At 41.7% G+C, this 14,221-nt stretch overlaps 2 protein-coding genes across 4 annotated transcripts in view; one reads left to right on the top strand and one right to left on the bottom strand.

Annotated features, from left to right (window-relative positions):
- Positions 1–819: 819 nt before the first annotated feature.
- LOC128821743 (collagen alpha-1(III) chain-like) lies at positions 820–2,244 on the bottom strand. Its single transcript, XM_054003002.1, has 2 exons — positions 2,130–2,244; positions 820–1,838 (listed from the first exon to the last, which is right to left on the bottom strand). Exons 1-2 carry the CDS (start codon positions 2,242–2,244, stop codon positions 820–822), a joined length of 1,134 nt encoding a protein of 377 aa, XP_053858977.1.
- SPIN1 (spindlin 1) overlaps positions 1,113–14,221 on the top strand; it is a 63,734-nt gene continuing 50,625 nt past the window's right edge. The window contains exon 1 of one of the 3 annotated variants that reach the window (XM_054002752.1): positions 1,113–1,178. The gene's annotated coding sequence lies outside the window, so the exon portion shown is untranslated. Of the gene's footprint in view, positions 1,179–1,207; positions 1,404–1,913; positions 2,334–14,221 lie in introns of those variants that run through there. The other 2 variants (XM_054002751.1, XM_054002748.1) reach the window with 2 other exon arrangements.

The raw sequence follows: 14,221 nt of genomic DNA, 5'->3' as shown, positions 1-14,221 counted from the left end.
ATTATTAGACAAATTTGTCAGAGGGTAACAATCTTACTGATGTCAGCATTTTGCTGTCAGCATGACAGTATGAATGGATCTTAGAGGTCCGTGCTTTAATGATTTACCAAAGTGACGGACTAGGATTTGATGACACTATCGTATTTTCATCAATACATTTCCAGACGATTTTACTATTTTCCCCCTCTAATTAATGCCTTAGACAGTTTCATCTGAAAATTTTTGGTATGGCTCACCAAATTTCTTGTGCTCCACTCCATCTAGATCATGCATGCTTCATGAATTAGAAAATAATCCCCACTAAGATCAAGAAACGTACTACTTTTCTGCTAGATGTCCTGGCATCTAATGCTAAGTTAAGACTGAATGAAAAGATGACACCTGTGGTCTGTCAGTTGCTGAACAGCTCTTGATTATTTGCAGGTTTTCCATTACTGCTCTGTCAAGTACTGTCTCTCAGCCTGCCAGGGGCATGCAGGACAGCCCTTCAAGAGGGGGTAAGAATTTGTAATTACTGTTTGTTCAGCACGGATTTTTGAAGGCTTCCCTACCTTTTTTCATGCCATTATTGCATAGATCAAGATGTTTTCAGGGAAACCTTTAGGTTTTGAAGGAACTACACCTTCTTTCTCCAGCAATGTTGCCTCTCTGGAAATGAGAAGACAATTTCATACAAAATGCAGTTGTTCACTTGTATTATTTACAAATATTTTCCCTGCTCAGGTGAAGTGCTAGCCTGCCTTCTGGCAGTGGCACTACAATCTTGACCTTCTTCAACACCAAACCTGACAGAATTCAAGAAGCGTTTGGACAATGCTCTTAGGCGCATTGTGCGACTCCTGGGGATGTCCCGTGCAGGGCTGAGAGTTGGACTCCACGATCCTTGTGGGCCCCTCCCAGCACAGGACATTCAGAGATGGCTCGGTGATCCTCCGTGCACACAGAGGGCTCGAGGGTGACCTGGGGCACGTCCGGGACCCGCCGTGCGCCGCCGCGGCCCCGCAGGCCGCGCTCTCGCCCACAGCGGGGCGGGCGGGGCTGCCCCGCGCCGGCCGCAGTCGGGGCGGCGCAGTGCGCCTGCGCGGCGGCGGCGGGGGGGGCAGCGCGGGGGAGGAGGGCGGGCCCCGGCCCTGTGTTTTGAACGGCGCGATGCAGGCGGCTCACTATTTGGCAGGAAGGTGAGGAGGCCTCTATCCTGGTGGCGGAGCTCGCGTAGGGAGAGGGGGATCCAAATGTGGCAGAGGCGAGTTGGAGGCAGCGGCGGCGGAGGGGGACAAGCGAGACGAGGGGAGCGGCCGTGCCCGCCGCCGCCGCTGCTGCCGCCGCCGCAGAGAAGCTGAGGGCCCGGCTGGGAGGGGCTGAGCGGCAGCCCTGGCATCCCCGGGCGCCCGCCCCGCCGGCAGGTGAGCGACCGGGGCGAGGGAGGGGACGGGGGTAGCGCAGCCCGTCGCGCCGCCCTTGGCCTGGCCCGGCCCAGTACCGGGCAGAGCCGGAGGGAGTCGCTGTGGGGGGACCGGCGCTCCCAGGCCGGCCGCGCCTCGCCTCCCTCGGGCCTCTCACATCGTGGATCCCCCGCCCTCCCCGCCCGGAAGCCGCGGGCGGCATCGGGGCCACGGAGGCTCCGGTCTGGAGGTGTCGTCTCTGTTCTCCCTTTCCCCGCAAGCTCCCTGGCTGCTTGGCAACCCCCCCGCCCTTCCGGGCTCCGGGGCTCTGCCGCCCTCCCCCGGCACGGCCCCGCGCCGCACCCACCCGTAGGGGAGCGGTGCCCTCCCCCTTTCCCCGCTGCGGAGCTATTGTGTGCGGGCTGGGGCCCGCCGAGGGGCTGCTGGCGGATAAGCCTTTCCCGGGGGAGGTGGAGGCGGGAAAGCGGGACGAGGGGGGCGTGAGGGCGGTGGGGGAGTCGGGGCCGCGGGAGACAGCGCCGGCGCGGTGTGTGCGCGCCCCGCTCACTCTGCGCTGCTGCGATCCTTTGTCTGCTGTGCTGCTTTCCCCTCCTCCCTCGCTCCTTTCCTCCCTCCTCCCTTCCCTCTCCCTCCCTGCCTTCCCCTCTCTCTCCCAGGCTCCAAGCGCTGCTGCAGCTGCAGGTTTGTAAATACTGGACCAACACACACACACCCACACACACACACAACATGGCTGACGCTCGCCCTGCTCCTCCACCAGGGTCTCCGCCTTCTCCCTCAGTCTCCGCTGCTTAGCCGCTCCTCCGTGTAGGCTTTTGTTTCTTCCCCCCTCCCCCTTCATCGCCCATCCAAAAAAAAAGAAAAAAAAAAAAAAAGGGAGAGGAAAAACAATTCACCCTCCTTATTTGCGAGCATGGCGGGATTTCAAGGGTAAGGATCCTCGCTTTGGACGCTTTCTCCTTTCGTTTTGCTGTTTACAACAAAATGAAACCTAAAATCAGAGGTGATTTGGGAACCTGGCGAGGCCTGGGGCGAGGGAGGAAGGGAGGGAAGGAGGGGGGAACTGGGTGAGCTCCGTTGAGAGAGGCTTGATTGGAATGTGCGTATCTTTTTGTGGTGTTGGGTGGGGGGTGGCTGATGCACCAAAGTGCTGGCAGATATGAGAATACTGTGTTACACTTGGCAAAATGAACTAGGGCCTTTTATTTCGTTTCAGGACAATTCGGTATAAGCGGTCAACTCTGGACAATCACATTAAAAAGATCTGAACTAGTTATGTCAGAATAGGCATTGTGTAGATAAAACCCGTAAAATAGGCGTTTTGGCTTTTTTGCCTTTCCTGTATCTCCTTGTTAAACAGCTTGCAAAACATGGAATACAAAACCGGAATTTACACTTATCAGGTCTTCGTCTTGCTAGCTTTCTGTCACAAATTAATTTGCCCTTGTGATGACAGTAGTACAAACTGAAGCATTTTCTTTTTCCTGAAAGGAGTGCTTTCAGATTTTTTTGGTTTTGTTTTTTTCTTTTCTTTTTTTTTTTTGTTTTTGTGGGGTTTTTTTTTTTGTTATTGCTTGTTTGGTTTTTTTGTAAAAAAAGGCATGGTAACGTGCAGTTAAGTGGGCTCCCAAATGAAAACAAGACAGCATGCTTTTGACCTCTTTACTAGTGCAAGGCAAATGCTTAGTTCACTACCCTCCGCCTCAGTTATTCAGAGCACCCCCTTCTGGCTTTGATAAATATGGCTTATTTTTTTGCTGCTTGTGACGTAAAACCAAAACACTTGAAGGTAGTTCGAGCATATCTAAAGTGATCTGCCATGAAATGGTTTTATTTCTAGCTTGTGCATTCAGGATGAATGATGAAGGTGTGAAGACATAATGCTTTATATTTGCTTTCTAGACATGTTACTGTAATTCCAAGTGTTTAATTTTTCAAGGATCATACTTAAAAGATACGGTTTTTACTTATGCACATGGATAGCCATAGCTTCTGAGCATTGCTCTTAAGTAGCAAATGTCCTAGGTATGTCGTCTTTTGTCTGCTTTGCTTTAGAAGCTTCTAGTGGAGAAGCATAGGAATGGCACAATCTTGCAGCTTTTACTGCGATAGAAATATGCGAATTAAATACTGTGTATATTAAATACTGTATATGAATGCTTCTGATGCTTTTTCCATCCCCATTAATAAGCACTGATTAACAAACATTGATTATGGAGAAAATAATATATAGAAAGAGTTTACAACAGCATAAAACTTAAAAGAAGTCATCCAAATTACAGTATCATTTTGGAATGTGTATCTACGTCATGGCTTCTGGGGCAACTGTTTTAATTCTAGATGGAAAAGAGCAAAAGTCTATAGCCTGGTACATCAGTTAGTTCCTGCAACAGGCAACCATCTTTTTTCTTTTTCTTTTTTTTTTCTTTTTTTTCATTTTTCAGTCTGAAGACAATATTGCCTAAACTAGAATAGTTTACCAGTTGTAGTTAATTTGTCATTTATTGTGGTAACTACTGCATTTTGAAATTATGCTTACCTTGCATAATGCATTTCACATTTCAAAATGTGAAATGCAGTGAAGTAGGCAGCTCCTCCCTCAGAATAGGCCTTCAGATACTTAAGCCAATCCTTGGGCTGAAGAGCAAAATAGAATTAAAAATAAGCCATCCACAACACAGTTTATCTGTTACATTGCAGTTTTGTTGCTAGAGCAAGATTTTATTCTGTAAAATTTATCTCTGTTTCATCATCTTTGTGAAGTTTCTTGTCTGTAGCATCTTTACTTCACCTTGCATTGTATTCTTTTTTTGTGACACTCAGAAGGTTTTTCTTTCTGTCTTGGTTGTGTTGATTTAGTTAAAAATCAGTATTGTGGCCCTTGAAATCCCAAAAGGAGCAGATGTAGTTGAAGAACTTACCCATCTCTGCATCTTCACTTAGAGAAAATCCTCCAGTGTTTCTGCCATTGTGAATTATGCTAGGCTGTATTCCACTGAATTAAAAACCTGAAGACTAGTAAAACCTTCTTTTCAAAAACTGTTTGGCAAATGAGACTGAGGAAGACTGCAATAAATGCAGTCTCAGTGATCAGCTTGCTGGAAGAAGTTTGAAATTAACATTTTTTTTGAAGTAGGCATGCATTTCAGTAGATCTTTAATCAAGTAAATCATGTCTTGCTGTAGTTCTAAATATTTATGAAATTACTGAAAAACATACAGTCCTAAAGGTAGTAAAAATTTAGTACATTCTTATTCAGTACTTCGGATTTTCTCAGTCCGAGTATTCTTTCATCCTCTTCTTACCCAGTATCTTTTCTTGCTATCTGTTGCCAGATTGCACTTTTTGACGTGTTCAGATCTGTAAACCAATAGCTGATGCAAGAGCTGTGTGTTAATGTAATGCTTAATGTTTGACAAATGAAATATTTTTAGAAGGGTTCTATTTACTGAAGCAAAACACCATTTTTAACCTCTTTTTTTCCCCTTTCTGAAGAATGAAGCCTTTTGCTGCAAACTTCTCATCATTCCATTTTGTTTTTCTTGTTTCCTTTCTTCTTTTTTTGGCCTGGTACTCGAAAGATCAAACTTTGATTTCTTGATGGTGTGGCATGGTAATATTTTTTCATAGGTGACTAAAACCAATTCAACAAACTGGTTTAGAAAACTGTCTTCAAAAGCTGTTCATTGAAGCTGAACAAAAAGAGAATGCTCTTAGAGAAAGTTGTTTCCTGTTGTGTGGTTAGATACCTTGTTTCTCATGACAGGTGTGAAAGAATTCTTTGGTTTGTTGTTTTTCTTGTGTTCCTTCTCTTACTGTCTTCAGAGGTTAGTGATTTTATGATGATCTTTCTTGACGCTGGTTCTCATTACGAGTATCTCCTGTACATCAAGATGTATCCCACTTGCTGTCCAGATGCTATCTACAAGTGCACCTGCCTTAAAAGAATGGGGAATCTGACTTTCCTTTATGAACGCATAGACTTGCTTCCATCTGATGTGAATATATATTGAGATCTTTAAAACAGTGCAGTTAATTGGTTTATATTTAGCTATGAGCAGTTGATTCTAGAGACAAAAGGGCCTTGTCAGTGATCCATTTCAAACAATGGTGAAATAATTTAATTTGAACTAACTTCTTTCACCATCTGGTGGCTGAAGTTAACTTTCTGTTATGTAGTAAAATGTGAATTTGCTAAAGACATACAGAATTCAGGAGGTGAATGGATTTGGCTTTCAGTTTGTGGAGGATGGTTCCACAAATCCAGGTTATATCTTTACATTTTTTTTTTCTGTAATGTATGTTGTAAAACTGCTGTAAAGCTATGTTAAATGAGGCCTTGAATGACTGACTTGAAAACTTAACTATTGTAATGGTTCCACAAAATGAAATGTATAGAAACAGTAATGTTTACCTGTGATGTCTACTAGCTGTAACTGTTACCTAATCATATTTTAATTTTTGCAGTTATTGCACCTTAGTTGAGATGTTCTTGAAATATTTTGATGAATTTATACTCTTTTGATAAGACTTAAAAATGTCTAAAACTTGATTAGCTCTTTGATTGGGTTAGGTTTGGGGTTTTTTTGGTTGGTTGGTGGTTTTTTGGTGTGACTTTTAATGTTATTGTGGAATATTCCAATACAGTATTCAAGTTCTGCACCTACAAATACTGGTGAGAGTAGGTGCTTATTTCAAAAGCAGTTCTGTGGATTTCAGTGATTTAGTAAATACTTGACTTTCACAGAAGGGGTGCTGAACTTAAGACCATCTGTTCCATATGGTATTTTGAACAAAATGGAGCTGTATCAATTAGTTACTACTTTGTAATATAGTAAGCTGTTCTAGCTGGTCTGTGCCATCCTGCTAAGGTCTGTAAAGTGTCACCAACACAGGCTTAAAAAAAAAACAAAAACAAAAACATGAATAACAACAGAACAAGCAAAACCCAACTGTCCAACTTCTTTTCCCATTAATATCTTTTAATCCAATTTGAATGTAGAGGGAACTTTGCTAGATTATGATTTCTTACCCTAGATGGATAAGGACAGAAAGAGTTATTAGATGTCAGACTTTTGGTCTATTTGATTTATTAAAATTAAGTAATTATGTGCTTCAGAATAGTTTCAGTTTTTCCTGACTTAGTGTTTATGTTTCCTGTAATGGAAGTTGTTGCTAGTTATGTGGGACCTAGGCAGCTCAAGTCCAGTATGTTATCTTGTGATTTAATTGAAATTTTTGAATAGGGAAATTTTCACCCTTCTAGATTTAATGTTTCGTGAACTGAGTAGGTAGCACAACAAAAACCATGTTCTAGATTAATTCTCCAGTGAAAATTCTGTAAAGTTTTGTTGATAAACTTTCCTATATACCATACTTTTCTGTATATAGTGTTTGCTGAAGTCTAGAGCTGTGCTTCAGGTTCTTTTAGTAAGCAAAGGTTAGGTACCTGCCATGGACTAAGAAGTATTATGTGTGCTGCATATCTGTAATTTATTTCTGGTTTTAATTGTGCACTTGAAAGTGTCTGCAGATTAGACTGTCTTTCTTCAGTTTTATAGGAGTGATAAAAATTAGTGAAAATAATGCTTCAAATATGGAGTTTGTGTAACTCATAAAATTATACTTGGAAAAGAGTTGAGTGATTCTGGACAATTGCTTGCCTATCATGTTTAATAGCCATGTATGTTCTAGACAATGAGCTGAACATCACAGTGAAGCTAGAATGGGGGCAAACAAGTTAGAGATCAATTTACTCTTTCTTTCTCAAAGTATTCCAGTTGCAAAGAGCTTTGTTGAATGGATGTAATTACATTTTTCTTTAGAAATCCCCTTCAGAGGTTCTCGTGTTGGTAAAAGATGGCCTACAAACCCATTAATTGGTTGTTTAGGTGTCAGTGGAGCTACGAATGAGATACTGTGGTGCCGAGATTTTGGGAGACATGATAGGCCAAAATCTGTACTCTGACAAGTATGCCTTCAAAAGCAGCTTAACAGTAGATTCTGACTTTCATGTGGCTTCACAGAAATGTCTTATTGAGTGCTTTTAGGGTTAAGGGATGTGCAGGTTAAGGGATGTGTTGGAAACCACACACTGTTGCATATTCTTAGGTTCTTTGTTGATGGGCAGAGCAGCTAGCCTCTGGGTCATCTGTCCCTACTACTGAAGGGAGGAGTGAATAAGCACAGAAATCTTCATTTCCTAGACTACAGAAATACGTTTCAGGTGAATTACATCTCTGTCTTCTGCACTTCCATTTTATCAGTAAAGCATACGTATTGTTAGGTGCCAGACAGAAGACAAGAGGGCAAGCAGACTTTCCTATCTGTTCGAGTCAGGGGGAGTTTCGCTCCTGCCTTCAGTTATACCTATGTGTCTTGGTGTCTGCTGAGGAAGGCAGGAGTGTCCCTTGGAGTGCAAAATATGATGCCTTTCCTTCTGAATTATTTTAATTTTGAAATTAAGGGACTTTCAGGCAAAGATATGAGAAATGGAATAGCAGTTCTTTACTAGTGTGTATAGCAAGGCAAACAACAACAGTGGCAGTGACAGCAAGCACGAGTAGAAATCCCATGGATTTCTGGATTTCTGCTTCCCGCTCTTTGAGCACTTTCCCCATTGTTGCAGTTCTGGGCACAGCCGGCAGGGGCGCTGCTGGCTCCCGGTGGGCAGGGCAGGTGCAGTGGTTCCTCCGTGCCTGCAGGGGGCGCTGTGGCGCGGGTCCGGCTATCTCTATCCACGCAGGCAATGGCGGACGCAGCCGGCAAGAAGGGATGGAGAATGAGTTTGCTATAGGAACCTCCAGGGGCAGCCATTCCTGTGCCCCCTCTGGATAGCGAAAGGAGCTGTTGAATGGACATTGGAGCAGTTAGCTGGTAAGGCAGGGATGAGCTAAGTCTGGGAGTGGTGGATGAGATGTATCAGAAAATTTGTAGCTGCAGCTGGAACCACGGGGAGTTTGGGCTGTGGAGGGGGTGCAGAGCTACAATGTAGCAAAAACTCAGAGCAGTGGCGGAAAAAAAACTAAAATGGCAGCGGTGGGGAAGTGGCAGCCCGGCTCTGAGCAGGGCAGGGAAAAGGCTCCCTAGGAGGGGAAAGCGCTTGGGATCCCGGGGTTTTCTCCCGAGGCACCCCAGCAGATGGTGAAAAGTCCCTTTTTTAGTGAGGTTGGCTGTTAATAAGGTCCCAGTTCAGTGACTGCTCTCACGAGCAGAGGCTGACCCCACCACAGAAGAAGCAGGACCCGGCTGGGCTCCAGCAGCCGCAGTGAATTCCCTCCCCCAAGCAGCAGTCTCGACCATCCTCCTCCAAAGCCAAGTGCAAGAGAGCTAGGAGCTACCCCAGCCCCTTCTTTTTGCGGCACAAGTCTCGTGGCATCTCTGCCCTTCCCAGAGAAACCCAGAGAGAGTAGCCAGCTGGACCCCTCCTCTGAGCTGTGGCCACTTCTCTTGTCTCTCATAAGTACCCAGTCGTTACTGTCTCCTAGCAACACATATGGGAGAAAATTCCCTGAGAGAAAGAAACAAAAGGAAGAATCTTAAACCCCAGCACTGTGTTTAAGTGTTTATACCTGTGGCTTGTATGGAAAGAGATCAGACAGGGATATGTGGCTGTATTAATAGTGGATGAAAGTACATTTTCAAATGCTGTAACCTTGGTGGCTAACCAGAAGTGAAATAGATTTTGCATTAGAGATAGTTTTAGGCTAGAGGCTTGAAGAACTGAATTTGCATGGATTTGTTTGAGGCAGGCTTTTTCTTTTGATCTTAGGTATAATTTAATTGAAGAAGGAAGAGTGATGGTGTGAATAGGCATCCCAGGTTTTGGTTGTACTTAAGCCTCTAATGACATTTCTAGGAGAGTTTGTGTTTGGGTGAGGGTGGCGCAATATGGCATGGCATGAACAAAAAGAGCAGAGGTGTGGTTGTTGTAGTGTGTGCTTTGATTATCTTCAGGACAGACTCCTAGAAGGCCTCACCTGATTTTATGGGGAAGGATATCCTGCTTCCTAGATCCTGTTTGCTGGAAGATACCTCACTTTTTCTCTTCTTCAGTTTCTGTATTTCCCATTCTCTGCTGCCCAGCTGAGTAGACTCAACTTTGTTTCAAGGACCACAGGACAATTTAGTCCTCCGTTCAAATAAGCGTGTGCATTTGCAAAAGGGAAGAGGGATGTATGTTTTTTGGGAGGATTGTTGTTATTACCAATGCCTAGGTTGATGCAGAATCTCAGGAAATACATTTAACTGTTTATCAGTGAATCTAGTTCAGATCAGATATAAAACTTTACAAAGAGAAAATGAGATTATAAAGCAAAAAAAGTTGCTTCATTTATCTGTTGCTAGAATTCTACCTCCAAGTTCTATCATAATTAATTTACTTTCTCATTTAATTTCTATTTGTGCTGCATGCACAGTGGAGTAGTTTCAGAGCAGCAGTTGTTTTGAATACAACTTACCACTGAAGTTGAAGAAAATAAAGCAAGTTTACTGTGGGTCAGACGCAGTACAGTAAAGAACAAGTAATTCCAAGGTGACTGTCATTCTGGAAGCCTTGACTCCCTTCTTGGCATCATTTTGTTACCTTTCTACAACTAGAAAATGAGGACAGCATAGCGTTTTAAGTCAGCTATACTCAAATGCATGCAGATGTTGTCTTAAAGTTAATTTTTTCACAGTCCAGTAGATAACTTCCCAGAGTAGCTTGAAATAGTTTGTCATCTGCTTAAATACTCCACATCTACTAATTAGTTTCATGAATATGTAGATACCATCATCAGAAGTAATATTTTGTGCCTTTTTCTTCTGTGCTTTTTAAGAAATACTAGCGATATGAGGATTGGTATGTTCCGATGTCTCTGCAGCTTTTGGGGAGAATCACTGGTTTCACAGTTGAATTTATCTCTCTGTTGTCTTGCTCCTTAGTAACATTCACACTCATACACACACACACATCCACACATATGCACGGTGTGTTGTGTTTTTTCACCAAAAATGTGAAACAGTACTCAAGCAAAGAAGATTCCATGGTACATCACAATGCTAATGGTTCTCCTCTTAGAGAGGAATGTATGATTGGTGGTTTAATAAGGTAACATTGTTTTTGATGATGAATCCAGTTCTGACTGAAGTATTTAAATTAATATTGCAAATATTTGATATAAATTTTCTACAGCTAATTTATCTTCTTTTAAAGTAAATTTTTTGTTCTTTCACTGACCCTCCAGACTTACAGAAACCAGTGTAGTTAGCTGCAATTGGAGCTCATATAATAGAATGCTGAATTCTGTTTTCAGTGACTTGCTGTTATGCAGATTGCAACTTTGACATCTATGGCAGCTATTCACCATTTAATTGTGATAATCTCTTTAGGCCAAGATTTTTAGACGGTGAGTGAATATTCTGCAGTTGATCTGGAAAAACTAACATCTCATTTTTCATTAGTAGCCATAGCAAGAGACTGCCATGCTTAACAACAAGTGTTTTCACTTAAGTGGTTTATGATTCCACTGTAGACTTACATGGATGCACTTGAGAACTGATTTGGCTAAAATGGCTGAATGTGAAGAAAATAGGTAAGACAAATTCAGTTTAAGACTGACTGCTCAGTTTTTTCAAACTGTAGATTAAAGCCAAAAGATCATTTTCTCTGAATCTTTTTTTCAGTTTTGAGATTTTTTGGTTTTTTTTTTTTTCCTGGTCATTGCAAAGATAGGATGAAAAATTCTATTGATTTGAATTGTCTAACTATGTAAGTTTTTAAAAAAAACAGGTGTGTAATGAGAAATTTTCCTATGCTTGGAATATGCATTTAGTACCTATCAGTGTGATCATGCTTCAGTTTGCAAAAATGGTATTGTTTGCTCCTTCATTTCAGTAATTAGTAAAAAAAGTATCCATTGTTTTCTGACTAGAAGAGGCCAAAGTTTATTGATACTTTCACTCTTACTCCTCGTCCTGCTGTCAGCTGATTTAAGAAGCAGAGCAACATTTTTATTAGAATAGGGGCAATCAGTGTTTGTGTCCAGTGGAAATCCAAGTTAATATCTGATTTATTAAAAACTGTCACTTAATGGTTTTAGCTGCTGTGATGTTGGTTATGGGAGAAGTTTGGATACATGTGTCTCAAATCTTTGAATAAATGATCTTGTGGCAAATCTTGTCATAGTTTTGGGTGTACAGAAAGCTAATGTAGGTATATATTTTCTAATCTTATCCCTTTTCTCTTTTCAATAATTTGTGGTCCTGCTTTTTTTTTTCTTTTTAAGTGCTGAATTACCACTTACATGTCAATATCCTCACTGGTTACTTAGGTTGGAGTTCATAACAATTAAATTTTGACATTCTGTGCAATACTGTGAATAATAGCTTGTCCTTATAAGAATGTTTATGCGCTTTGTTTGCATTAAAAGTTCGTAGGTGGTTCTTGTGTTGCACAGGTATTTTTTTCTTACAAGTATTTGTGTCACAAATTCTTATCTTTCGTTTAGGATTTTTCTTTTACTATGCCTAGGTTTAATTTAGTTCTGCAGGGGCATCTTGAGGATACTCAAACACATCAAAGAATAATTTGGTACTTATGAGGCTTAGACTAAAGAGCTTGCAAGTGGTCCATCTAATGGACATCATCCCCCTGCCCCTAAAAACTATATGCTGCTTGTATTCCCCCCATGTTTGAAGGTGTGTGTATCATCACTGGGTTGTGAAGAAGTGGTTGTGATGTACTTAAAATGACACTCAGAAAGATCAGCCAGCCTTCTCAAGAGCTGTAAATGCAGGAGTTTGATTTGCCATGATTACTCAACCTAACAGACTTGTAAGGGCAGTAACTTACCACTCTATTATTTCTAACAGAAGGGTAGGTATGTTTGCCCTAGGCTTGCTCTTCCAGAATGTTGGAGTGATCCTTTTGACTTTGGAGCAATCCTTCTCTGACTAGTGCAATAGAAATTAAACCTAGTCTTCTGACAAAAGCTGACTTGAGGAGACACGAGCAGAGAGCAGTTAAGTGCCTTACTTTTTTAGATAGACATTTTCCTCCATGGTTTCCAGAGACCTGTTGTAAATGTTTCCAAAACAAATTGAGTAAACTTGCTTAGAGTTGTAAAAAATCGTTTGGGTCACTTCTGTCTGTAAGAGCGTGACTAAGAACAAAACAATTGCATTGTAAAACTTAGAGTTCACTTGCATTCACCATGGAGTGAGAGCAAGCACAGTGATGGTGCAGTGCTGCTGTCATATCCTGGGCAGCTGTTATTTTTGTGCATGGGTTTTTGGTTTTTTTAATTCGAGGGAGGGGAGGATAGTTACCTACAAGGAAAGAAAGTTCTAGAACTACAGAGTGGTTTGGTTTGGAATGGATCTTAAAGATCATCTAGTTCTGACTCCTCTGCCCTGGACAGATACACCTTCCACTAGACAGGGATGCTCAAGGGCTTATTCAGGCAGACTTTATGCTTCCAGAGAGGAGGCATGCATAGCTTCTCTGAGCAGCCTGCTCCAGTGCCTCACCATCTGCACAGTAAAGAATTTCTTCCTGATACCTAATTTAAACCTATTCACTCTTACTTTGAAGCCACTCCCTCCTGTCCTGTTACTACTAGCCCTGATAAAAAGTCTTTCTCCAGCCTTCTTGTAGGTCCTCTTCAGGTACTGAAAGGCTGCTGTAAAAGTTACTCCAAAGCCTTCTCTTTCCAGGCGGGGCAACCCCAGCTCTCAACCTGATGTTGTAGATATGTGCTCCAGCCCTGTGATCATCAACTGAGAAGCTAGCCCAGTTCGTATTTGCCATGATGCAAAAGTGTGCTGCTTTGGATGGTTACACAAGCCTCTGACAGCTTCTTGTTGTGCCGTTGGTGCAGGTTCTTGCCCTGTGGTTAAATGCAAAGTTATTTGTAGTAGACTGAACAATTAGGAGTGGGTTAAAATTTACCTTTGGATAAAGTGATGTAAGGGAAGTTATCATGACTTTGAATAAGTACTAGATAGATCTCTTCTTTATATTTTTTTTAAAAAGCCTTATCTTGTAAGACTTCTTTAAGCATGGAGGACCATGTAAGTATCAAATGATCAGGCTGTAGGTTAGGATATACACAAGGTTAAAGCAGCAAGTATTTTTGCACTGCCTGTAAGAGGATGCTTTAAAAAGAAATCATTGTACTTCAGAGTCTTGGTATATTGTGCACAGTCATAGGGAAGAATTGTAGCAATATAGTGAAAATAAATAATACTTTTGTGTTACTAAGTATACTGTAAACATTGTCACTGTTTTTAAAGCTGTTCGGCTAAACTTTGATAGTTGATGATAATTCATTCCATAGTAGGACAGAATAGTACTGAAATTGAACCCTGTGTTCTGTTTAGCATAGGCAAATAATTCAGTAATAAAAGAGGTTGTGCTTGTCCATGCTGCCTGAAAGAAGAGTAGACAAGAACTATAAGAAAAGTCTTTTAAAATGCGCTCTGTGTGTCTTTATTGTTCTTGTACTAAAGTGTGCATAATGTTGCAGTAGTGGGAATTTTTTTTTCAAAATTAGTTTTGCACTGCCATCTGTATGTATAGGAAAACAGATATATTTGTTCTTAGAAAGAACATTAGAAAGAAAATAGACTAGAAACTTCTTTATTTAAAAACCACTGCATGATTTAGTGTGGAATTTGAAAGTTTGTGTTGACAAGCATATTTCATTTGTTGGGTTTTTTGTTTGTACTTTTAAGGAAACTCTTGTAAGCTCATTTGGCATGAGTCAGTTCTCTTATCCCTGCAATAGCTTCATTCCTAGTCAGTAGAACAGCCAAAATGTGTGTGTTTTAATACC

This window comes from Vidua macroura, chromosome Z (genome assembly GCF_024509145.1).
Source record: "Vidua macroura isolate BioBank_ID:100142 chromosome Z, ASM2450914v1, whole genome shotgun sequence".
Taxonomy (NCBI): Eukaryota; Metazoa; Chordata; class Aves; order Passeriformes; family Viduidae; genus Vidua; species Vidua macroura.
The sequence above is the reverse complement of the archived record's forward strand: the minus strand, read 5'-3'. Positions and strand labels throughout refer to the sequence as shown.

Coding starts and splice junctions, on each gene's coding strand:
- LOC128821743 (XM_054003002.1), bottom strand. CDS start 2,244: ATGAAGGGGGAGGGGGGAAGAAACAAAAGCCTACACGGAGGAGCGGCT. Junction 1,839..2,129: donor GGGCGAGCGTCAGCCATGTT/GTGTGTGTGTGT, acceptor CCCCCGGGAAAG/GCTTATCCGCCAGCAGCCCC.